General features: G+C 43.2%; 1 protein-coding gene across 1 annotated transcript in view; it reads left to right on the forward strand.

The window, feature by feature from the left end:
* Positions 1-13,823: 13,823 nt before the first annotated feature.
* The window catches only part of AKAP13 (A-kinase anchoring protein 13), a gene marked incomplete at its 5' end in the record, with an annotated part of 29,355 nt that continues 16,845 nt past the window's right edge, over positions 13,824-26,333 (forward strand). Inside the window, 8 exons of the mRNA XM_079699073.1 lie at positions 13,824-13,905; positions 14,482-14,549; positions 16,681-16,744; positions 20,355-20,490; positions 22,134-22,246; positions 22,830-22,982; positions 23,602-23,852; positions 26,159-26,284. Coding sequence (XP_079555199.1) covers positions 13,824-13,905; positions 14,482-14,549; positions 16,681-16,744; positions 20,355-20,490; positions 22,134-22,246; positions 22,830-22,982; positions 23,602-23,852; positions 26,159-26,284 — 993 coding nt within the window. The remainder of the gene's footprint in view (positions 13,906-14,481; positions 14,550-16,680; positions 16,745-20,354; positions 20,491-22,133; positions 22,247-22,829; positions 22,983-23,601; positions 23,853-26,158; positions 26,285-26,333) is intronic.

Consider the following 26,333-nt stretch of genomic DNA (forward strand, 5'->3'; position numbering starts at 1 on the left):
ACAGCAGACCCCAAGTCTGCAGTTGCTCCCAAAGTCTACCGCCTCAATTTTGGGATGATTTGTTGTCCATTCAGGTCTTGCACAGATGCAGGCTATATCAAGTTGATTGTGGGGATTTAATCTGCTGCTTCTAAGGCTGCACGGAGAAATTTCCCTTTTTCTTCTTTGTTCACACAGCTCCTGGGGTTCAGCTTTGGTTTGCCCCAACCTCTGCATGTAGGTCACCCTCAGGCATCTATTCCCACCCATACAGGATGGGATTAAAACAGCGGCTGACTATGGGGCTCTGGCTCACTTATGCCAGGGTGAAGGAGGGGTATGGTATTTACACTTGTTATGGTGGGGCGAGCCTGCGGCAACAAAGGCCAGCGTGACGTGGCAACAGCCTGAGGCGCAGTGTGTGTTCTGCTGGGGAAGTTGTCCCTTGATCATGGGACCTTGGCAGTGGCGGGCTGCACAGGCTCCTGGGGTGGGGGTGGGGGTGTGTGGATAGTGACCTGTGCTTGCACACAGGATTCTTGGTGGCTGCAGCAGCAGTGTTAGCATTTCATGCCCGTCTCTGGGGTCCAAGCTGATAGCCACGGCTTGCGCCCACCTCTGGATCTCATGTAGGTGGTGCTCTGCCTTCTGTGGGCAGACAGGGAAGGAATCCCCTGTCCTTGCGCACCCCGAAAGAATGGTGTCTTGCCTCTTAGGCAGTTCCAGGCTTTTTCCCAGACTCCCTCCCGGCTAGCTGTGGCGCACTAGCCCCCTTCAGGCTGTGTTCACCCAGCCAACCCCAGTCCTGTCCCCGGGATCTGACCTCCGAAGACTGAGCCTCAGCTCTCAGCCCCCACCCACCCCAGCAGGTGAGCAGACAAGCCTCTCGGACTGGTGAGTGCTGGTCAGCCCCGATCCTCTGTGCGGGAATCTCTCCGCTTTGCTCTCTGCACCCCTGTTGCTGCACTCTCCTCCATGGCTCCAAAGCTTCCCCCCACCGCCACCCCCTGTCTCCGCCAGTGAAGGGGCTTCCTACTGTGTGGAAACTTTTCCTCCTTCTAGCTCTCTCCCAGAGGTGCAGGTCCCATCCCTATTCTTTTGTCTCTGTTTTTTCTTTTTTCCTACCGAGGTATGTGGGGTTTTCTTGCCTTTTGTGACATCTGAGGTCTTCTGCCAGCGTTCAGTAGGTTTTCTGTAGGAGTTGTTCCACATGTAGATGTATTTCTGATGTATTTGTGGGGAGGGTGGTGATCTCCGCATCTTACTCCTCCATGTTGAAGGTCCCCCTGCTAGCCAGCTTTTAAAGTTGGCTCCTGATGTAGTTTTCGACCAAGCAGAATAAGGAATACTTTTCATTAAGGAAAAGTTTGGGAGATGAAAGAAAAGACTGGGGAATAAAAATCTAGCTAATTTTTCCAGATGCAGCCTTACCTGATGAAGTGCTAACTGCATTAGGTGAGTCTTTGGTGGATAGGAAATGTAATTTCTCACAGTTCATCAGCATATGACAATGAATACTTAACTATCCGGCTAATCAACAACCGATTATCCCATCTGAATTAATAAGGCCTTAAAATGCTTTAATGAATGATATGGGATTTTCTAAAAATTCTCTTATGTGTTTTATGCTTTTGAGAGCAATTTCTGTAATCGTTGCCAAGTCCTTCCCTTGCAAATGAGAAGTTCTTGGAAGTTAGAGACAGTAATCCTTCCAGGGCAACCTTCATAGAACAGTAATTTATTTAAGAAAGTAGATCTATGTATGTCTTCATTGTGCAGGCTCAGTTTCCGAATAGGAGCTGAGTGGTACCCAATGTGTAATTATGACATGGAGCTGCCTCTGCTTTTGCATTTTTATTTATGCTGACAATGGTGCTTTTGTTGATATTATAACCACAGAGATCATTCTTACTATAAGGAGAGGACTTGAAACATAGTAAAAGCCCCTAAATAATTTGGCACTCCAAAATAGTTCACTTAAAAAAAAGAGAAAAAATATCTCTTAGCACACCTTCATATGAATCAAAGAAGGCTGTTTTCTGCTTATGGTCTAAGATTGGTAATAATAAATGTATACTCTTGATTCTGGTGTGGTGGTTCTGGGTGGTGGTGGTGAGGTGGCTGGAAGCAGGACCTTGGTTCTTGTCATCTTTGAAGAAATAATTCAGTAAAGAGACCAAGATTGTGAAACAGATAAAGCACTTATTAGAAGCAAACCACACGGGCAAACTCGAGGAGTGAGTTGCTCCCAATAATGGTGGCTTAGATAGCTTATATGGGGGCAGTCTTCTGGGTTTGTCTCTGGCCAACCATCTTGCTTGTGCCCATATTTGGCCCGACTCGGGGTCCTTCCTGGTGGCATACACATCTCTCAGCCAAGATGGATTCCAGCATGAAGGTTTCTGGGGGGTTTGACAGGAGATGTTGTGGACTGGTGTTTCTTTCTCCCTTTGACCCCTTCGCTAGACTGAGGACCTTCTCTGTGCATGTGCAGGCTGGGAAATCCCCTTGACCACAAGAATGAAAAAAATGTGGTCGATTTGTCTTTCACCCAATCAAGACGTGATGCTCCTGCTAGTATCTTATCTCGAAGTGTCAACAGGGGACCGGTTGCAGCTGCTCAGCCTGGGGCCCACCTATCTTCTACCTCCTTCTCATGCATCATTACAGTGTTCTGTCTTAAACGTGTGCCAACATGTCAGCAGTTGTTCATCTCAAGATGGACAGGCATGGAGAGGACCCAGAAAGTGGTGAAATGAATGCTGTTCATTTTCTTTTTGGCATAATTGACTTGCAAGTGACAATCGTTGAGCTGAATCCTGAGGAGAAAAGACTAATGAGGGATGTCATTATAGGTGTGTCAACTGTACAGTTGCACAGGTCCCATGCTTAGAAGGGCCTTGAACTTCGTTTAATGTTCTTCTGTCACCAACTTGAAAATCTTGAAAAGTTTTGAAGGAGGCTTTGCATTTTCATTTTGCATTGGGCCCTCACATTGAGTAGCCAGTCCTGGGACTAATCTAAGGTCATTTAGCTAAAAAGTGAAAAGGCTAGTGCCCTTCCCATGTTACTATCCTTTACTGCTAAGTATACAAGAAGAGTTCCAACCTATTTTGCACATACTCTGAAAGTCTTATGTGTTATCGGTTATGTAGCTGATTGGTATCTTTCATAATGGGGCTGAATTCAGGACTCTCCGTTTTTACAAATGAGGTAAGTGGGGCTCAGGGAGGTTAAATACCACAGTCAGTGGTGGTGCCTGATTTCTGATTTTCTTTTTCTGATTCCTGGGTCCATACACACAAGAAATGTGCTAACGGAATCATCAGAACAAGTATTCAGCAGCACTATTCAGGCTCCTCTGTGATCCAGAACTTCCTCTCCTCCCTGTTCTGTGTCCTCACGCTATTGCAAGCTAGTTTAGTTGTTAAAGCAACTCACACTAAATTGACCATAAATGAATGTATTACCCTCTTCTTGCTCACGGTGAATTTTATTTTCCTCTCCTAACCCAAAGGAAGCATTTTCATGGTGGATGTTTCAAACACTGTGGCAGGAAGGAAAGAGGGAGGGAAGGTTCAGAACCTCCAGACCTCTCAGATCCCAGCACATAGCTGAGATTGCATGTCTTGGCCCTCAGTGCTGGGAACATAGTCCCAGACGGGCTGCAGAATCAAAAATTTGTTTAGCAGGTTTCAATACATACCTGAACCCAGGCCATTGCTGTGTTTCTTAAAAATAAATAAATAAATAAATAAATAAATAAAAATAAAAAAACACACAACATGAACATCACCTACCCTCCAAAATGCAATTATACATGCCTATAAATCAGAAATGAAACCACTTAACTTTCTTCGAACTGCAAAATATGACGCATTGTTTTAGGATAAGAAAATAGCAAATGAGCCAGCAGCTCAAGACTCTCCTGCCTCCAAGATTCCCTGCAGGTGAACTTCAATTGTCTTACCCACTTCTTCCCTCCCAGGGACCAGGCCAGCTTCAGTTTGCAGTTGTATTTAGCTGTGATTTGGCTAGTTTCCGACCCAGTGACTGCCACTCACCCCTCATAAGGAGGTTTTGTTCACTGAAAGACTTTCTTTCCACTGTGCAGGATTATCACTTCAGTTTTATTTTAGAACCCCAGGAGATAAGAGCATGGCTACGGGGCCCTGGGAGAAAGCCCCTGCTGGAGACTGATTCCCTAGTGGTCTGGCCTAAAGTCTGACCAGGGGATTGTTCAGAACAGTTTATTGATTACTTTTAGTCCTTCCTAGGGTCTGGGCTCCAGAGAGTCTCCTGGAAGGATTCATTTGGTTTGATTTATTTTTCAAAAACATTTTTTAAAAAAGATATTTTCCTGGAAACATTTAGCCTTACCTTCTTGATAAATATATTTCCGGTTCAGTAGTACCCAGATTTGCCTGGCGTATGCTTTATCGTTCTCCCGAGAATTGAGGACGGGTACCTTCTCACAATGGTCCCAAGAGAGAAGGCGCAGTGTACACTTGGAGATCTGAGCCCTCAGCGCCAAAATGCTGGCAGGTCACCAAGAGCAGAGTGACTTTCTGCCCTTTTCAGTGGGACAGTGAAAAGGGAATTTCTCTGAGAGATCGTCATTGATGCCATAATGGAAGAAACATGATAAAAGGGAGCTGTTACCAAAGGATAAACGGCTCATCCTAGCATCAGAGACTCTCAGTGGATGAGGCGTTGAGGAATTAGAAAGTCCAGGCCCTTCTTAACCGGTAGGATTCCAGAGGTCAAAGGAACCCTGGACTTTTGAAGTTTGCAGAGCAGAGAGTAAGTGAGGAGTGAATAGAATCCAGGAAGATGGGATACAGGCTCCAACAGGTTGGAATAGAAGGCAACGGATGAGCAGGTCTGGGGGTAGGTTTGGTGGGCAAGATCCATCCAGGATGTGGATTCTAGTGCTTTCTGAGACTACTCTCCATTGGTTAATGGTGTTCTGGCATAATTGCACTTAGCCTAGTTAAATCCTTTCACACGTTGTATGTCAAGAGGTACTTTGATTAGCAGAGCCTTTGAATATGCAACTTCCAAGTAAAGAGTTGAGAAGTCATATTTTCTTTAGTTTGTGCACTCTTCAGGAATGGTGTATGTTTGTGTGTGTGTGTATGCACGTGTGTGCTTTTTGGATTTGAACTGAGAAAAGATACTGAATTTACGCAGAACTAGAGAACAATTCAGAAAGAAAAAAAAGCCTTGGAGTGGGGAGCATTGTTTCCTTAAACCCTAGTGGAGGTGGATGAAAACCCTAGAAGGGAGAGTAGTTCTACCTTTACCAAGGCTCAGCCATTCTCCAACTCAGGCCTGCTTCCTGCTTTTGGCACAAGTGCTGCCTTTGCTGTCATGGGCCTCCATGTACTTGTCATTATCTCCAGTTTGCACGTGGCCAAGGTAAGCTTCACTAAGGGTAAATAACCAGCCTGAGGCCCCATGGTAAGTGATTACTCAAGGAGGAGACCCCAGGTCTCCACCCCACAGTTCCAGAATGTCCCCCTCCTTAGGGTCTGCTCTCACTGGGAAATTCCCCAGAAATGCACACAGTGCAAACACACAGCTTATTAAAGACCATCATCATTTTGTTAAATTTTCTATTTTCTCCACATTTCCCCCATCACCTCACATTTTCTGTTTTTTTTTTTTTAATCTTTTTAAAATTTTGGTTTGTTTTTTTGGCCACGCTCTGCGGCATGCAGGATTCTAGTTCTCCGAACAGGGATCAAACCTGCGCCCCCTGCAGTGGAAGCATGGAGTCTTAACCCCTGGACCACCAGCGAGGTCCTTCACAATTTCAGTAACCATTTCAGTCCAGGGAAAGTTGAGTTCCTTTTTAGTTTGGGGAACTACATCTCTGTGATGGATGCTTCATTTTTTTCTCAGGAGCATTTTTTGCTCATTCTTTTCCCCTTTGGATATCTATCCATACAGACCCTGTAGCAGTATTGTGTTGACCATCCTCAAGAACGACCTGAGAGGGGAGCTAATTTGTGGGAATTTTCTGACGGCAAATGTCATTCTCTTGTTAGAAACTCTCATTCTCCAGGTGAAGAGTGGCTGACCGACTCACTGACTGGTGAGACGCCAAGAAACAACAAAGGTGGATGGAAGGGGGCTGCATCTGCTGCTTTTGCCCTCATAGACACCTCCACCCTGCGTTTATTGTAACCTGAAGGAGCAGAGTGTAACCTTCCTGTGTCTCAGGAGGTGAGGTGATCTCATGGCACTGCCTCAGCCTCCTATGGCTCACATGCTGTTCTTTCCAGGGGGCCTGAGGTGGAGGAAGCAAGAGGCTGTGTTTGCAGTTGTGAAAGAATACCTTTCTCTTGTTCTTTTTCTTAAAAATATTCTTAAGGGGCTTCCCTGGTGACGCAGTGGTTGGGAGTCCGCCTGCCGATGCAGGGGACATGGGTTCGTGCCCCGGTCTGGGAAGATCCCACATGCCACGGAGCGGCTGGGCCCGTGAGCCATGGCTGCTGAGCCTGCGCGTCCAGAGCCTGTGCTTCGCAACGGGAGAGGCCACAACAGTGAGAGGCCCACATACCGCAAAAAAAAAAAAAAAAATTCTTAGGAAAGCAGTGTTCTATTCAGCTTGACATTATGCTAAAAGCTTTTCCTTGGAAGACGATAGCTGTTCTCAGAAAAAAAGATTTACACGGAGTCCCGAGGGTGTAATGAGCTACCCCACGGCACCTGCCTCGGGTTGGGAGTTGCCACTTGTAAGTGGTTTTAGATTAAAACGGAATGGAAAAATACACAGTTACAGAATTCCCCTTTTGGCTTCTTTGCGAATCATTTTCCATCCTCTCTGGCCTTTGTCTGTTTCTGAGACACCTGATCAGGTATGAAGAACAGAGCTTTCCCATGGCGAGAGGGTGAAGGGACAGTAGTGATCCAAGGAAAACAGAAAGCCAAAGTGGAAACTGCTCACTCCTGGGAATTCCTGTTTCTTTTATGCCCCCACACCCAGAGGCACGTGGAGCCAAGTATTATTAAGGGATCATTGAATTCTAGAGCTTAAACATCCGTAAAGACTATCCTCAATTGCTAGTGAGGGATTGAAGGTCAGGAGCATGAACTGACCTGTCTCGGTCACCTTGCTGATTGATGGCAGATGGGGTTCTAGACCTCAGACCTCTCGTCTCCTGGTTAAATCATGTGCTTCTCTTTTTTTTGTAAAGCACTGCTTCTGAGAAATGTTAGAACTAAAAAAAAAAAAAAAAAACTACAAGAGTATGAAAAGACCTCTGTATGGAAATTTTTAATAAAAGGATTTAGAATTAGAAAAACTGAATTGTACCCTTTTCTTGTTTTGAGATTTCCATCTCTTCAGGCAACCAGGGCTAGGAACCATGGTAGATATTAGGAATACAGAGATGAATAGTATGTGATCCTAGTCATTGAGACACCCATGATTGACATTGCGTGTGTGCGTGTATTTGTGTGTGACAGTCATGTTAACAGGTCATTATGGTACAGCAAGTTATACCAGAACAAAGTTCAGTGGTAGCACAGAAAAGAGCGCATTTGTCTTCATGGTAGAATCAAAGGGGAACTGGTAACCACGAGGGGAAGCTGTGTAAATCCCATGTGCACAATGATCCTATATTGACAGCTTTGCTTTCAGAGAAACCTCAGTGGAGAATCCCAAAACCATTTAAAGAACTATTTGAATCTTTCTTCAGAAAACATGAAAGGGGGAGTATGTAAAACCCATTGAAACCATCGTAAATTCATCTTTCCTCCTCCTCTATCTTACTGTTATCCATCTGCACACACAAATAGTGGTTCACAGTAATCCCACCTTTTTTCAGTACAACCCCTCAGAGCTATGACATTTAGACCAGTTGAGTACCTCCTTTTTACTTCCCATTTTGGCCCAGTCACTCCAAGAAAAGGAAGGTTAAGAATTCTTTCTCCTTCCAAGGCTGGTTGGAGGGGATGGGAAAAACTGTAAAACCTTACAGTTGAATAGTTTTGCTTATACCCAATCACGTAGTTTACTCTTACAAAGTTTTTTACATAATATATCATTTTGTCCTTATAGTTCTCTTGTGAGTTGAGGAAGAGTGTAATTATGACGCCCATTTTATAATGATGAAACTGAGATTCAGTGCCAATGCCATATGATCTTCTTCTTGAAGTCAGACTGCTACGTGCAGAGAAATGGAGGAGTGTCTTTTCAAGTAGGAAAATAGCTTTTGCAGAGAGAGGGAGACCTGGAAATGATGCTGTGAACATCTCAGGGTGCCAGGACTACAGGATGGTAGATTGATTATAGGGTCAGACCATAAGGTGGGAAAGGTAATTTGGGCTGAGTGGTAAAGAACCTTATTTTTCATGTTACTTTCTCCTGAAGGCAGTGGTGAGCTAACAGGATGTTATTAAAAGGAGAGAAATGACAAGATCAGATTTGTTTTGGAGGAAGATTTTATGGCAGTAATGTGGGGGAAGTCTGGAGTGAGAACACGGTGACATGTTGCCCAGCACAGAGGAGTTCTTAAGTGCTTAGCCCCTAGATTCAGACTCACTGGGGTTCTAATCTTGACTCTGCCATTTGGCAGCTTCATGACCTTGTAAAAGATGCTTCAATACTCCACACCTAGGTTTCCCCATTTATAAATTGCAGATAACTAGTACCTTCTTCATGGGGCAATCTGAAGCTTGTAGAGGACTTAGAACAGTGCCTGGCACATAGCTGATTCACTTTGTTACACAGCAGAAACTAACACAACACTGTAAAACAATTATACTCCAATAAAGGTGTTAAAAAAAAGAAAAAAATGATAACAACTGTTAGTCCTCTATCTGGACGATGAGGTTCCCAAGGAAGATAAGTCTATGGAAATGGGAGGGAAGGGTCTAAATATAGGTGACATGTCTAAGTTACAAGTGAGAGGTGTTGGCGATTGATTGGGAGTACGGATAAAGGGGAAGGAGTTGAAGTATTTCTCCTTTGGGTGATGGGTGCACGGTTTCATGCCAACAGAAGAATATATGAGAGAGTAAGACTGGTGGACGGATACTGAGTTCAGTTTCGGGAATGTTCATTTCCAGAGGCCTGCAAATTATATAAGAACTCAGGCTAAACATAATTATAAAGCCAACATCCTATAAAATGTAATCTATTTCAGAGGGAAATAAAACAAAGTTTGCATTACCTGAATAATTTTCTCAATTAACAAGGATACTAAAAATTGACTATAAGTGGTTACTGTAGCAGAAACATGTAATATATTGCATCAGAATTAATGCCAAACCTTCTGTCCTATAAATATGTTCATGAGATATAACAATTTATATCTTTTTTTTTTTTTTTTTTTTTTTTTTTGCGTTACGCGGGCCTCTCACTGTTGTGGCCTCTCCCCTTGCGGAGTTCAGGCTCCGGACGCACAGGCTCAGTGGCCATGGCTCACGGGCCTAGCCGCTCCGCGGCATGTGGGATCCTCCCGGACCAGGGCACGAACCCGCGTCCCCTGCATCGGCAGGCGGACTCTCAACCACTGCGCCACCAGGGAAGCCCAACAATTTATATCTTTTTAAGGGAATTAACTGTTTACAGAGTGTTTACATGTGATTAACTGTTCCACACAACAACTCTGAGGTAAAGAAAAAAAAAGAATTGCGTTTATGGTCTTCAATTTTCGATGATAAAATTGAGGCCCTAAAAATTCCTATGGTTAGTAAGAGTAAAGCTCAGATTTATCCCCAAACTCTCTGACTCTTAAGCCTCATAATCCTAACCCCCAAATTCTATGACCTCTTTCAGCTGTGTAGTAATGAGAGAAAATCCTTTATCTTCGAGATGCAATTCCCTATATGAAAAAATATTTCTTTATACTACAAGTAATACGTTCTAGGCTTCTCCAATGTGTGAGTACACATGTGGTCATGTTAGTATTAATAACCCTTGTAATTTTAGTAAAATCTAAATCTTACTGCCTCTGCAAGACCCTGCATGCCCCTCTGTTTTGTATCTTACCCCTTTACCCTGTACCCTCAACCACACTAATCTTCTTTCTATTCCTTGAACATAGCAACTTTATTATATCCCCTGGGCCTCTGCATTTGCTGTTCGCTCGAGTGGAATACTTGTCTTCCATAACTTGGCATGGTTGATTTCTTCTTGTTGTATATTATCCTAGCTCAGATTGAGGAAGCCTTCCCGGGTCACCATATGTAATGTTCCCTCACTCAGAACCTCATTATCACATACCTTGTTCTGTTTTCTTCATAGCCCCTATTACTGGTGTCCATGAGGGCACAGATTATATGCTGTATTTTTTCACTCTTGTATCTCTGGGAACGAACAGTTCCTGTGCAAAACTGGTGCACACTCAATACTTATTGAGCAAATAAATGAAAACTTTGCATCTATTCTTGCTTCTACTCACAATCAGGGCCTTTAAACCTCTCTTGAAAAGTTACTTCTTTCCTAGGTATCTCTTGGGGTACCCACGCGTAGCCTCAATTGTACTCATAAAGTAGCCATTGGTTACAGTCACCCTTATGGGCCAGTCCATTCTTCCCTGACGCTTAGGCTTCTTTTGGTGGTTGTCTGCTGTCCTTGCAGCTACTAAAAGGACTCTTGCTACTGCCATTGCTGGGTTTTCAGAGAGTTGCTGGATTTCATGTAAAGATGGGGAGGGATGGATTAGCATTCTCCAAAACCCTGTACCACACCTCAGTGTTGCTTGGCACCAAAGCTCCCTAAGTTTCCGATGAAAGAAGCTCCTTCTTCACAGCCTGGGCAGGGACCAGATGACAACCCATGTCTCCGTTGTTCCGATGTTTTTCTCTCTCTGAGTCCCTGCAACTAAGACATGAAAACCTAACCCAAACTCCTCACTTGTCTTCTAGCCTCAGATGCAAAGGCTTCTCTACCTACCAACACATGCTCTCAAGTGTGGGTCACCACCAACCTGCCAGTTCCGAAAATAGTCAAACTCAGATTACCAGGCTGCGCTAACCAGATTGTACTCTGATTCATATATTTCATGGAAGCCTCACAACATGACCATGAATTTGTTATTAAAATTACCTATCATTTTAATATAACAGGACAATACATTTTCTTGTTTATGGATACTTAACGTGTATAGAAAAAGTATAAAACCGTGCTGAAAAAAGATAACACCAGATTCAAAGTAGTGATTCTGTCTGAAGATGGAGGAGCAGAAAGGGAAATGGGTTTTAAATCTTTTGGAGAGTTTGTATTTCTTAAAGAAAAAGAGTTCTAGGGAAAATACAACCAAAAGTTAACAACGTTTAAATCTGGATGGGTAGGTACCTGAGTCTGTCCTATTATTTTTTGAGTGTCTCCAACTATATTCGTAATTCATGAGTCTTCCTACCCATGAACATGATATACCTCTCCATTTATTTAGGCCTTATTTAATTTTTCCCTTTAGTGTTACGCAGTGTTTAGTGTAAACTTCTTATAGGTAATCTTTAGATGTATCCCATGTATTTCACTTTTTATTTATTTATTTACTTGGTTGTGTGGGGTCTTAGTTGCAACACGTGGCCTCCTTAGTTGCAGCAGGCAGGCTCCTTAGTTGCGGCTCATGGGCTCCTTAGTTGTAGGTCACCGGCTCCTTAGTTATGGCACGCAAACTCTTAGTTGCAGCATGCATGTGGGATCTAGTTCCCAGACCAGGGATCGAACCCAGGCCCCCTGCATTGGGAGCAAGGGGTCTTTTTTTCTTTTGAATTTTATTTTATTTATTTTTTATACAGCAGGTTCTTATTAGTTATCCATTTTATACATATTAGTGTATACATGTTAGTCCCAATCTCCGAATTCATCACACCACCACCACCACCCCGCCACTTTCCCCCCTTGGTGTCCATGCGTTTGTTCTCTACATGTGTATCTCTATTTCTGCCCTGCAGACTGGTTCGTCTGTACCATTTTTCTAGGTTCCACATATATGCATTAATATACGATGTTTGTTTTTCTCTTTCTGACTTACTTCACTCTTATGACAGTCTCTAGATTCATCCACCTCTCTACAAATGATCCAGTTTCGTTCCTGTTTATGGCTGAGTAATATTCCATTGTATATATGTACCACATCTTCTTTATCCATTCGTCTGTCGATGGGCATTTAGATTGCGTCCGTGACCTGGCTATTTGTAAACAGTGCTGCAGTGAGCATTGGGGGGAGCACAGGGTCTTAACCATTGTGCCACCAGGGAAGTCCCCCATGTATTTCACTTTCTGATGCTATGGTAAATGATAATTTTTAAATTTCATTTTTTTATTGCTAGTATATGAAAATAAAATTGATTTTTGTGTTATCAACTTTAAGTCCCATGACTTTGCTGTAATTTTTACTTCTAGTAGCTTTTCTCGTGTTTCTTTCTTTTTCTTTCTTAATTTTAGCAAATAACTTAATGCAAGTTGTCTGTGGATAAAGACAGGAATTTTTGCTTGTTTGTTTTACATTTTGTATCTTTTTCTTTTTTATGCCTTATAATACTACCCAGGAACTCTTAATATAATATTGAATAGAAGTGGTAAGAGGAGATATTATTTACCCTGTTTTTGATTTCCCCGGAGAGTCTCTCATGCTGCCGTTGGTAAAAGGATGTCTCTTCTGATGGTTTAACATCAGAAAAATGACCAGACAGTGAATTTCACTTGGGGTGGAGCTAGAAGAGCTTAGCTAGATAGAAGGCTTGGTAGGCCTGAGAGTAAAAGGCCCAGAATACTTCACCCCACCCCACTTCCAGACAAGTTCCCGCTCTGGGCCATCCTGTCAACAAAAGTAGAGTTGTTCCCTATCGCCTCTTTTATGGAAATAGCTTCAGCCAAGATTTCTCCAGTTGGAACTTTCCCTAACCATGCCCTGAAGGATGGGTCTGTCCTAGTGATAATTCAGATGACTAAGTTGAAAACTCTTCTGCAACATGAACCTTATAGAACAATCTAGTGGATTTACTTGGAAAATTATCTCTTTCTTCAAGAGATGTAGCCTAAGGAGTCTTATAGGATCACAGAGAAAAGGAACTTGGGGAAAGATGTGGTACTTCCTTTCATTTTATAGGTCTGAGGAAACTGAGGCCTATAGAGAAGGAACTTGCATAGAGTAACATTAACTAATTAGGAGAGCCAGGACCTAAATCACGTTTAGTGTGATGGTTGTTCTTCTAGTACTCCTTTTAGTGTTGATAAGATATTTGACATACTGTAACGTAGGTTGTGTCAGGGCACTTGGCTTTTGGATAAAATAGACGTAAGATCTCAAACAGACGTTTGAGTAGGTGGCATGAGCCAGGCATTATGCTAGGGAGACCTAATTAAGGATTCGGCAGTAGATGAAGGGACCCTGCCCTAGAGGAGCACTCAGTGGAGGAGAAAACCATAAGGTTATCCAACGCATTGTGACTGGTGGTGTTAGGGAAGAGACCTGTGAACCGAGTAGGCATTGAGGAAGGAATGGGGAAAAGCCTCTGGGGTCTGGGGTTCTGGCAGTCTCCATTCTAGTATCCTCGTAATCTGTACGTAGGAACCAGGAGAACATCCTGGCCCATGATTCGTGGGTTACCATAGGCAGGACCTACGGTGCTTCCTGAATCAGGGTGTGAAGCGTTGCCTGATGGGTGGTATCTGTTGATTTTCTCAGGCAGTCCTTTCCTGGAGAGATGCTTGACCTCTGATCTCCTGGCACAGTTCTGCTTTATGACTTCGTAGCAGCAGTAGCAGCTGATGATGACCTTTGTGAGGCACAGAGTGGGGGGTTTTACATAAGTGGCCCTTGTGGGTCAAGGAGTGAGAAATAAGAGTTGAAATAAGTTCGTGTCCTTGGAGGATTATGGGCTGTGCTCCATCTTTCTGGAAATGTCCGTTCATCTTCAGGAAGTCTCCTACCTCCTCTCGAGTGAGGGCTCCCAGAGGTACTTTATTAGGGTGGTTCTGATGACCTTTCTTCTGCGGCTCTTGACTCGCTCGGGGTGTTGCAAAAAGTTCAGGGTAGTTAGGTTTCCAAGTCAAAGGACATAAATAGGTAGATTTTCAGATTCACATTCCACCTTTGACACAACCTACAGATTTCACAGCCCCTGTTAAGGGGCTGTATTTATGTATTATTTGTGGGTGTTATTAAACGTATATGTAAATGTCTATATATGTAAATACATATCATTTATGTATTATTTGTGACTTAGACTTACATATTGACAGCAGACGCTTTCACTTTAGTTTTGTAGCCTCTCTGCTTCCTGCCCGAGAAGATTCAGATTTCTAGTTTTTATTAATCAGAAATCACATCTGCTCTTGTTTCTCCTCCTCCAAATGACATCGCATGCCTGCTTCCTAGAAGAGGGCTGCAGTCTGTAATTTCGGCTAGTCACATTCTGACCTGTGAGCGACTTCACCTGGCAGTCTGTCGGTTGCTGTGGCAGTGGAAAAATCAGTCTGGGGGATCTGTTTGCTGTGTATTAATGTCACCTGGGGTTTTGCTCTCTTTTCAGGTTGCAGTGCTTTTGTCCACAAAGGCTGTAGAGAAAGTCTGGCCTCCTGTGCAAAGGTCAAAATGAAGGTAAGACATTTCTGGCTAAACCAATAAGATCTTCAGAGATGGGAGATTTGGGGTTGTAGTTTTTGTTTATTTTCATCATTTGGTACCTACTTTGAGACTAAAATAACCAAAAATTATTTTTCTCTTCTTAACACACTCGGGAATTTGTGGCTTTTGGAAGGTAAAATGCTTTCAGAGCTTCTCCATGTTAAATGCACATTTCTCTGTGATTTTAATCTGTGTCGCCGTTGAAGTGGTTTTCTTCTTAACTGTGTCTGCAGACCTCCTCTGCCTTTCACACGCCTGGCTTCCTTCTTCAGGACCATGAGGGCAGCAGGTGGAAATCAGGGGCTCTGACACGCTGATGGGCTGGGGAGTGTCAGCGTTAAACGGGCCTGTCTGGCAGCACTTTTCTCCACAGGCTCGTGTGGATCACATGACAGGAGCAGGAAGTGTATGATGGTACGTGCTCTGAGTATGCAGCTGTGTGATAACAGGCACTGCATATCAGAGCCCTTAAAGAAAGAGTACGGGGCTGGGGGCAGATGGGTGTTTAGGTGGCCTGTGTGGTTTTCAGTGTTGCAGTCACTCATAAATGTCTTTGTTCCTTGTCAGAAGAGTGCTCTCCAGCTCCATCTACACAGATGCTCAGCATGCTGTGTGCTTCCAGTAACCAAACGCATTTATCTAGTGCAGTGGCCTCAAACTGGAGTGTGCATTATAAGATGACAGTGGGCCCCACTCCCAGAGCTTCCAATTTGGCGGGTGGGGAGGGGGCAGGAACTTGCCTTTCTAATAAGTTCCCAGATGATGCTAATGCTGCTAGTCCAAGGACCACACTTTGAGAAGCACTGAACTCTAGTGTAAAGATGACAGACCTCTGTACCCCAGATCTTATTCAGTCCATGGACATAAATTTTGTTTGGCTCATGGAGTAATTTTTTTTTTATTTGAGTTAGTGTATTTATTGAAAAATCGTATTTCACACCAGTTTGGATTTCCAATTTCTCCTGAAGAAATGGAAGATCTCACAGCCCTGGTATTTCCCCTTACCCAGCATTCCCAATTCCCACCTTGCTCTTTTTCTTTTTTTCCATAGTACTACTTATCACCTTCTTAGGGTCTACTTAACAACTGTATTTATTATATTACATTTACTTTTAATGATCTGTACCTTCCCCCCACTAGAATGTAAGCACTCAACTTGCCAAGTGATCCATCAATAGCTCCTAAGCACGTAGAACAGTATCTGGCCTGTAGTTCCTTAAATGTTGGAGAGGTGGGTGGTGGGTGATAATCCACTGGGGCTGAGTGACTGCTGCCTCCTCTAGACAAGATATACAAGCCCCAGACTGCCACTCCCCACCTCCTCCAACTCGCCTCTGTCCTTTGTTACCTGCCTGACCCCACAGGCATTTGAGTTTGTGATCTCTGGTAAGACTGCTGTTACTGTGAATGTGCTATAGAGAAGGAGAATGATAGGGATACAGCATATCCCATAGAAAAGAATGTAACCTGAAAGGGGGAGTTCCATTTTAAATGGACCCTTTTTCACTAATGATTTATCTCAGACTAATTGCTTCAGTCTGTAATTTCTCACACAGTGTCTCTGTTCCATGCTACAACAAAAGTCTTAAAATTAGCACTTTACCTAAGAATTATTTAACACCTTATAAATGCGAGTCACTGGAGAAATAGAAACAAAAAGGGCACAGATGCCGCTCTTAAGGAATCAGCATTCTGGTGGGGAAGATGGACAAGCAGACGATGACCATAAGTAAGGAAAAAACTAGGCGGGGGCACATGCAGGATTCTAAGGGGTGCCAGTCACTGCCTCGGGTGAGGAGAAGAAAGAAGCTAACAGATGGCTCTACCAAGGAGGGATTATCTTGAAATAGAAGAATGTCATGCCTGTGAAGGTGAAGAGAGCATTCCAGGCAGAAGAGACGGCAGTTGCAGGATCAGAGTGCTTGGCGGGTTCAGAGGGGAGCCAGAGTGGGTGGCTTATCTAGGACTAGGGTGCTGAGGACCATTGGCAGGAATAGAGCAGGGAAGTAGGAGCAGCTGGCTTCCTGCTCTAGGCCCCTTGAAACTTGACAGAAGATAAATTGTAAAGGCAGGGTTCACTCAGGCTTTCTTTTCCTTTCAGCAGCCCAAAGGGAGCCTTCAAGCACATGACACATCTTCGCTGCCCACGGTCATTATGAGAAACAAGTGTAAGTAGTTCAGCCCACGTCTCATGATTCCTTTTCGCCTCTCTGGTTCAGGACTTGCCCATACTTCTGTAGTATTTATTTGTTATTCTTAAGCAAGATTTGAATACCTATTTTGAATACTTAGAGAAGGCTGCAGTTTCATTGACCAAAAGCTTAACCATTCTACCATCAAACTCTCTGGAAGGTTCTAGAATAGTGTGTGTCTTCGCTTAAAAGGCAGCACCTTAGCCCTGTGTGTCTTGAAATTTCTCTTGCGTGAGTCAACAGTGAAACTTGCTTTTAGCAGCGTTACAGTTGCATCAGATGAGATCTTGCTTATAAACTTCTTGACAAACTGTGGAGTTATGAAAATCTTTTTTTCCCCAAGGACTTCAGTGGTACACAAATTGGGTAAATCACACCTCTCCCATTCACATCAACCTGTCTTCTCCAGTCTGTGCAAAGCTTCACTTTGGTTTTACTTAATATTTTCCCCTTTTCATTCTTCATTCCCTATCTCATTCCTTTCCCCTCCTCAGCACGCACTGCAGTATACTTAATGTAAACCTCTCTAATCTGCCGTATCTTTAGACATATGTGTACCTCTGGAAATATCTCTTATGGTTTTGTGCGTTAAATGTAAATTAGATGATAGGACCTGCTTAGCCATTCTGCTGGGTTTTTTTCCACTCAATATGGTTTTGAGATCTATGCGTGTTACTATAGGTAAGCTATTGTCTCAGATCGCTGCATGGTGTTCTTTCATAAATATACACCACATTATAATTATCAGTTCCCCCAAAGCGGTTGTCTGAGTTGTTTCCAACCCCTGTCATAAAGATGCAGTAATGAATATCACCTAAATTTGCTCTGTGGGAGCCCATGTGAAACTTACCCTCAGGCCGTGTTTTTCAAAGGGTAGACCCTGGATCAATTAGAAGTGCCAATTCTTGGGCCCTACCCAGACCTACTACGTCAGAGATTCCAGAGGCAGAGCCCAGTGATCTGTGTTTTAGTAGATGCTCCAGGTGACGGTGATGCACACACTCGAGCTTGAGGACCACTGCTCTGTGCCCCACTGCTCTGAGTGCTTCCAGATGGACCCGGAATGGCTGTGCCACCAGGAGGGTATGGAGTCCCCTTAGACAGAAGTCCAATTATTGCCCATCTTTGCATGTGGATTCCTAGAAGAAAGGTTGTGCCAGACTGTCACCCACTTTAACCAATGATCCAACCCATTCCAACACCTTTTACAAGTCTAATCTTCCTTAAACTTTTGTTCTGTGACATTATCCCTTATTTCAGAAACCTTTTTTTTTCTTTCAAATCAGATAAAATAGCATTTTTCCAAAAAATACCTATTATGTCTGACCCCCGCATGTATTCTTATTCCTGTTTTATTCCTGAGGTAACGTAGTGGTAAGAGTACAGATTGTGGATTCAAGTTGCATGGGTCTGAGTCCCAGCATCCCACTTAACAGCCGCATAACCTCGGACGTTTACTAAATCCCCTGTACCTCGTTTTCCTCCTCTGTGAAAAGATGGTAATAGTATCAGCAGGTGGTCATCGGGTTTAAGTGAGATCACACCAGTGAAGTACTTGGTGAGAGGCCTCCTTCAGTGTTTGCTTTCAGCACTACCATCACCATCACAAATAAGGATGCTGAGGCTCAGAGAGTAGTTAGCAACTTCCCTGAGTGGAGTGGATTGGTTTCAACAAGGGAAAGTTGTTGTTTTCACCCCCCATGCTGCCTTTTAGATGCAGGTTGTTCTTTATAAGGTTCAGGGCTCTGCAAGACATGACTTCGTTCTGGTTCTGCTTCTCCAGCCGTTTCACTGATCCCTTATATATGCCCCTCTACGTACTTCCTCTTTTGCTTGTTTTCTCCCTTTCACATTAATAGAGTGTTTCTGCCTTCCTTCATGTAGTTCTCCTCATCAAAATGTCCTCTTTTTCTGTTGACTTACCCACATCCTACTGTTCTTCAAGAACCGGTGTTTCTTCCTCCATCAGATTTTATCTGCTCAGCAGCTTCCCTTCTGAGACACTGAGGATGTGCTCCAGGCTCTTGAACACTTGAGCATGTTCTCTTCCCTGCCAGTTGCCCTTCTTCCCTGTTGGTGTGGGACCCACATCTCCTAGTTTCCTGTGTGCTTTCTGCAGGAAGGGTCTGGTCGTGTTATAGGGTAGCATGTCTCTGGTGTTTATTATATCACCTTCTTCTAAATAGAATTTGAATTGGAAATTAATGGTTTTATTAATTGTATTAAGTCAGAAACATCCTGTAATACTGTGAAGCCATAACAGCTGCCCCAGTCTTATTTCCTTCAGCTCCTGATGCTCCTGGGGATGGACAGGTAATGCAGCAGTTTAGTTAGCTACCAAGGAAAAATAATTTGCTACCCAGATGGCAGTGTGACTACTTTAGCATGAAATTGGAGCTCCAGTTTCCTCTTTGGTCAAGTTCAAGAGAAATATGCAGTATGAGGACAAATTAGCTATGTGACCTCAAACACGTGTTGCATTTTCCTCATCTGTAAACTAAAGGAATTGGTCAAAACCTGTGTTCTCAGACATTGTACAGAAGAATCGCTTGGGGAGCTGGTAAACGTGTAGGCTCCCAGGTCCCACCCGCACAGAACAAGGAGGGCTGGGAATTTGCATATCTAACCAGCCCCTGACACGTTTCTTGGTAGGTCCTCCCAAAGAACACCAGCCTCAGTTATCTCTGAGGCTCCTTTTATCCTTAAAATTCTCTCAGTCTCCTTTTCTCTTACTTTGAATTAGTTTACATTTTTAAATATATGATTCTTTATCCTCACTGCCATCACAGCCCACAGGTAAACCGCTTTTCTTAGTTTTATATTTATCTTCCTTAAGTTTCTTTATCAAAATAAAGCAAATACCAATTTGGATTATTAATTATGTTTTTAAAACATAAAAGGTGGTCTGTTGTGCACTTTATTCTGCACCTTGATTTTTTTTTTTTTTTTTTTTGCGGTACACGGGCCTCTCCCTGTTGTGGCCTCTCCCGTTGCGGAGCACAGGCTCTGGACGCACAGGCTCAGCGTCCATGGCTCACGGGCCCAGCTGCTTCGCGGCATGTGGGATCTTCCCTGACCGGGGCATGAACCCACGTCCCCTGCATCGGCAGGCGGACTCTCAACCACTGCACCACCAGGGAAGCCCTGCACCTTGATATTTTTCCCCCTTAATATGTTATCTGCAGATCTGTGTCAGTTCATGGAGAGTGTCCTCATTTTTTTTTAAAGCTTCTTAGGATTCACATGTAGGCTGTACCATGATTTATTAACTGATCTTCTTTTGAGTCTCATTTTGCTTTTACCAAACTTTGCATTGAATAACTTTGGACATACGTCATTTCAAATATAAACAAGTAAATCTTGTAGAATAAACATATCCTAAATGGAATTACTGGATCAAAGATAGGCATTTACAGTTTCAACAGCTATTGCCAAGTTGTCTTCCATAGAGTTTTTGTACCTATTTACACTCCCAGGGTAAATCTCTTTTAAAGCAGTTTGCTTCTATTTGGCATTCATCAGGTGAGTCAGTGCTGGTGGGCATGTGTCGGTGATACTTCATTTGGTGTCCTTTTGTTCTATACAGCCTCCCAGCCCAAGGATCGCCCTCAGTCCGCAGTCCTCCTGGCCGATGAAACCACTGCCGCCCCCATGTTTGCTAACAGACGGTCCCAGCAGAGTGTGTCGCTCTCCAAAAGTGTCTCCATTCAGAACATTGCTGGGTGAGTGGGGATGTAAAGCTAACACAGTTGACATCTAGGTGACAGAGCATAATAATTTATACCATTTGACAAAAAGATTGTTTTAGAAAGAAATGTATAACGTAATGGGTTAGTGCTACAGCTGAGTGGGGTGAGGATTACACTTTGATGCACCATCATGATCGCCATTTTGTAGCAAGGATCCCCTTTAAACACCATTTTTAGGCCAGTTGTCCTCTGCTTTTATACATGATCAGCCCTGCTTTTATTTTATTTTATTTTATTTTTTTTTTTTGCGGTACACGGGCCTCTCACTGTTGTGGCCTCTCCCATTGCGGAGCACAGGCTCCGGACGTGCAGGCTCAGCGGCCATGGCTCACGGGCCCAGCCGCTCTGTGGCATGTGGGATTTTCCCGGACCTGGACACGAACCCATGTCCCCTGCATTGGCAGGCAGACTCTCAACCACTGCGCCACCAGGGAAGCCCCAGCCCTGCTTTTAAAGAACCTGCTTTCTAAAAAGATGATTTTCAGATCAAAATAAGAATTGGGAATAGGAAAAAAGATTTAATTCTGAATGTTTGGTTTCAATCTCTTGTATTTTCATATGTCACACTTTTCTGTTGGTCAGATGAACCTGGGGAGGGGGGTAACTGTGTTTTGTTTTGCTTTTTTTTTTTTTTTTTAAACTTGCCTCTTGACTCTTAAGTCATGGGAGTGAATAATGGGCTGGGTACTACAGTACGTTCCCCATCCCTCATCTGCACTGAGTTCCTTTTATGGTCCCTCCAGAAGTTGCTGTGGCCCCTGATTGTTCAGGCCTTGGCTGTCTGTGATTAGCACGGGGCCAATTATGATGTTGCTGGCTGTTTGGGGTAAGATGCCTGCCTTCCCATCCAGTAAAGAAGTCATCTCAAATATAGGACTCAAAACATCTCTTGCAGCTCTCTTAACCTAGGCTGGAGGAAAATTCCCAACTGAAGGATGCAAATCTCCTTTTGTCTGTGTTTACTAACCTCTGTGCTGGCTAATGTTTCCTCCTCATTAAAAACAAAGTTTCAGGGATTTTTATATCGTTTTGTCTTTCTGTTGTAATTAACCAAAGGCTTTCTTTTCCAAGTTCTGATGTTACCCAAATGAGTTTATATTATGAATTTTAAAAGTTGGCCTTTAAATAAAATTTAGTTTTAAATGACTCTGGCTTACTTTTGTGTTGTACCACAAACATCTCCTGGGTGCCTAACGTGCTAGCTGGTGAGTTGGGCTCAAGAAAAGTTGGAAGAATATGGTTTAATATAAGTGCTTGGTCTATAGTTATTTAGGGAACACAGGGAAAAAGTGTAGTGGTTAGACATGAGTTTCAAACAGAAAAATTTCTTATATAATGTGTGTGCAGTTTGAAGGAAGAGCATTCTCCTAGCTGCCTATCGTTAAAAAAAATCCAAGGCTCAAAAAGTTCATGCTTGCAGTGATGTTAAATGCCTGCAACCTTCCTTAATAGTTTGTGTTGCATATTGCTGGGTACCTGACCTAAGTAATTTGTCTTCCATCGTTGTAGTACTTGCAGCCAGCTGTCACTTTATAGTTTTTCAGATCTTCACTTAAGACCGGAAACTATGGCTTCTCAGAATGTATCTGATGGTATGTGTTTCCTTTTGCCCCCAGAGTTGGCAATGATGAGAACATATCAAACACCTGGAAATTCCTGTCTCATTCAACAGACTCACGAAATAAAATCAGCAAGGTCAATAAGTCAACAGAGTCCCTCACTGATGAGGGTAAGCAGAAATCACGGCATGTATTGTGTGTGTCTGCAGAGACTTTGTGCCATCTCCTAGAATGCAAGCACTAACGCATCTCCTGCCTCTTCCTGACTCCTGTGAAACTTCTCTGAACTGTCTGTAAAGCATCACATGCTTTATAATGAGTTGGTAAACCCACTTACCCTGTTGTTAGATGGTTGTCCACTGAAGGATGTCATTGATTTTAACGTGGTCAGATTCTGGTACAAACGCTTCTCCTTCCCCTAGACTTTGGTACACGTTCAGTTCTAGCTCTCTTGGCACAGCTGTAAGCCTACTCTCTTAAACAGGTCAAGTCACCAGGACCCTGATCATGTCTTAATCACCTTTGATTTATGTGACGGTTATCACCCTTAACCGAAGTCTTGAATATAGAGTATGTCACTCTGGAACAGAAAATGATCTTTTCTAATAGAATATATATTCTATGAACATCCCTGTATTAGTGTAGAGTGTTTATGTCTCATGAAATTATCACCATGAGGAATGTCCAGCAGAGGGTTTTTTTTAGAGGTCACAGATGCAGGATTCTGATATTGATTTTTTTTTGTATTTTGAGGAGTAGGCACAGACATGAATGAAGGGCAGCTAATGGGAGACTTTGAGATTGAGTCCAAACAGCTGGAAGCAGAGTCCTGGAGTCAGATAGTGGACAGCAAGTTTCTGAAACAGCAAAAGAAAGATGTGGTCATACGGCAAGAAGTGATTTATGGTGAGACTCTTCATGTGCTCTGCTAATATTTGATGTGCATTGTCTGGCATTGTTTATTAGGGGATTTATTGGGCTATGTCAAGTCAGTTTTCAAGTATGTAGCATCTCAAAGATTTTCTTTTGAAAACTTTGAGGTATAGAGACATCTTATTCCTATCCTTTCCTCTCTGTAAAATTATATTCTTTAATTTTATTGGACATTTTATTTAATATGAGTGCTTATTTATGTGATAGTCCTAAAAAGAGATCTCTTGTGACAGTACAGTTTAATTCCTCAGCTACAGTAGAAACTAGACTAAACACAAGTCATTTCTGGGAAATAGGAACGTAGTAAATTATGAAAGGTCTTGAATCCCAATGAAGACCACATTGGAAACCACCACTTAAGAGTGATGGAATCCAGTACACCTGTCAGAAAATAGTGTGAGGTCCCGTGAAAAACCGAGGAATAGGATGAAAACACCTTAGGGAAAAGACAGCTGTTGACTCAGTTTTAAAGTTTAAATTGGGCCGTAAATAGCCTTAAGACAAAATTGGGCTGTTAGTAGCAGCAGACACACTTTGCAGGAGAATCCTCCAGGAGAGCATTCCTGACCACTGAGCCTTGTCCCTCCCCCAGAGCTGATGCAGACGGAGTTCCACCACCTCCGCATACTCAAGATCATGAGCGACGTGTACAGCCGTGGCATGAGGGCCGATCTGCTCTTTGAGCAGCAGATGGTGGAGAAGCTCTTCCCCTGTTTGGATGAGCTGATCAGTATCCACAGCCAGTTCTTTCAGAGGATCCTGGAGCGGAGGAAGGACTCTCTGGTGGATGAAAGTGAAAAGGACTTTCTCATCAAGAGGATTGGGGATGTGCTTGTGCACCAGGTGAGCAGCGGGTGGGCGCCTGGTGCCTCTCACACGCACCGGGGGCCCCGTAGCCGTGCGTTCACATCCTGGCTGGACTGCTCACGATCTCTGTGAGCTTAGGCAAGTGACTGCATCTCTCCGACCCTCAGTTTCTTCTTCTGTAATTGAGGACAGTAGATTTTCTCTTTTAATGCTATTTTAAAATTTAAGAGGCAATGTATATATAAAGTACCCAGCATACATGGTAGATGCGCAGTAAAAGCCAGTTTTTCTTCCTCAGAGTCTGTACCAACATCAGAGATACTATAGTTTAAGAGATCAAAAAATAGTTTTTGGAAGTCTCAACTTCAACTTGTGCCTCAAATCAAAAGGCTCATTTATCTAAAAACCACCTGAGACTAAAAACTTGACTAAGAAACTAAGAAACTGTAAAATAATTCATAAAATATTTCTTGCTAATATTTTCATCAGGGTATGGTATGGTTTCAATCCTACGTCAAAAGCAATTTAGCTAAAAGTTGTTTAGATACTTTCAGATGTATATGTCATAGGCAGTTTCTAAATGTTTCTTTTTTAAAACATTCTTTTTGAAAGATGAATAATGCTAGTATAACCTTTATAGGCAGAGGGGATCGCATCACATCTGACTAGCTCTTTCTCACCGGCAAGTCTCTGCCTCCTTGTGGAAGCAGAGGCTTACTTGCTGGAACATTTGCCTGAGAATTGGAAATATTGTCCTTTCGTTGTATTCTTGAGTCTGTACCCCTTGCCCTATTAATTCACTGGTGCCTTCATTCATTCATTTTTCATGTATTCACTGGGGATTTACTCAATACCATGTGGAACCACAAAGGTAAGTACAGTGTAGACCTCTGCTTCATGGAACTCATGTTCTAGGAGTGAAGGATAGGCATGTCGTGAAGTAAATGCAGATGCAGTGTAGTGAATGCGTTCACACTGGTGGTCAGGGCCTCAAAGTGGGCACGGTCAGCTCTGCAAGTGAGGACCCTTCCTCCCCAAACATCCCCCTCCTGTCCTTTTCCATGTTTCTCCCTCTGCCCCTCCTCTCCACCTTCAGACCTGCACTGGTACTTCCTCTGACCTTGTAGCTCCTTGTATTTGTGCATGTTCTCTAGTAAGATGTTAGCCCCATGGTGTCCATTTGTTGGTTCTGAGCGCCAGTGCCAGAGTCACCCTTTTAGGGCACTTGCTTTGTGATGGGAGCCGATCACTTAAAAATCTCTCTGCCTCAGCTCTTCTGTTGGTAAAGGGGGAAAGGAAAGGCTACGCTGAACGTTTTTTCAAGTTTTGGGGTAAGGACCAAGTTGTGTTGCCTCCAGAGATTGTTAGTCCAGCGGGAATTGATGCTTAGCATGTGTCTTGTGGACTACATACAGAAACTCAGCGGTTACCCCACAGTGAACGTAGCTTCAGATGAATGGTTGAGATTGCACACGCTTGGGAATGAGGTAAGTGCCATGCAGAATTGTTAGGCCTGCTGGCCTGAGGTAAGTAGGATAAACAGAACCCTAGGTAATGACGGCCGTTTCTGATGTCTTTCTGACTTATCAGGATGACTTCTTTGAGACTGCTACCTCATGAAAGACTTCTAATGAGTCTCTCTGTTTTATTACTGTGTTATGACAAATGGGAGTTAAAACACATCTTGCATTTCTTATGTGCACAGTACATAGATATTTCTGTGTTTATTATTTTTTAAATATATGTAACAGCTTTATTGAAGTGTAATTCATATGCCATGTGATCCCATTTAAAGTGCACAGTTTAGTGGTTTTCAGTATATCCGTGACTCTTGTGCAGCCGTCGCCACGGTCCGTTGTAGAGCATTTTAATCATCGTCACCCCCAACAACTTCCCCAGCCCTAGGCAGCCACTGATCTACTTTCTCTGTGGGGTTGCCTATTCTGCACATTTTATATAAATGGAATAAAGCAATATGTTGTCCTTTGTGATTGGCTTTTTTCATTCATATGTTATCCATTTATCCTCTGATGAACACTTGGGTTATTTCCACTCTGGGGCTGTTGTGAATAATGCTGCTGTGAACATTCATATACAGGTTTTTGTGTGGACATATGTTTTTATGTCCAGGAGTGGAATTGCTGAGTCATATGGTAACTCTATATTTAACTTTTTGAGGAACTGCTAAACTGTTTTCCAAAGCTCCTGTACCATTTTAATCTTTCAATCTTTGGAGGGAGCTCTCTTGGGTTTCACAAGTAGACTGGAAACTTTGGACAAAATGGTAATAGGAGTTTAGCACCCTGAGTTATGGCATAACCTCTGTTCTCTTTCCTCTGCAGTTTTCAGGAGAGAACGCAGAACGCTTAAAGAAGACATACGGCAAGTTTTGTGGGCAGCACAACCAGTCTGTAAACTACTTCAAAGACCTCTATGCCAAGGATAAGCGTTTTCAGGCCTTTGTGAAGGTATCGATGTGAAACGGTGGGGATTTCCCTGTTGTCCAGAGCCTTGTGT

Source organism: Hyperoodon ampullatus (assembly GCF_949752795.1).
Source record: "Hyperoodon ampullatus genome assembly, chromosome: 3".
Lineage (NCBI taxonomy): Eukaryota > Metazoa > Chordata > Mammalia > Artiodactyla > Ziphiidae > Hyperoodon > Hyperoodon ampullatus.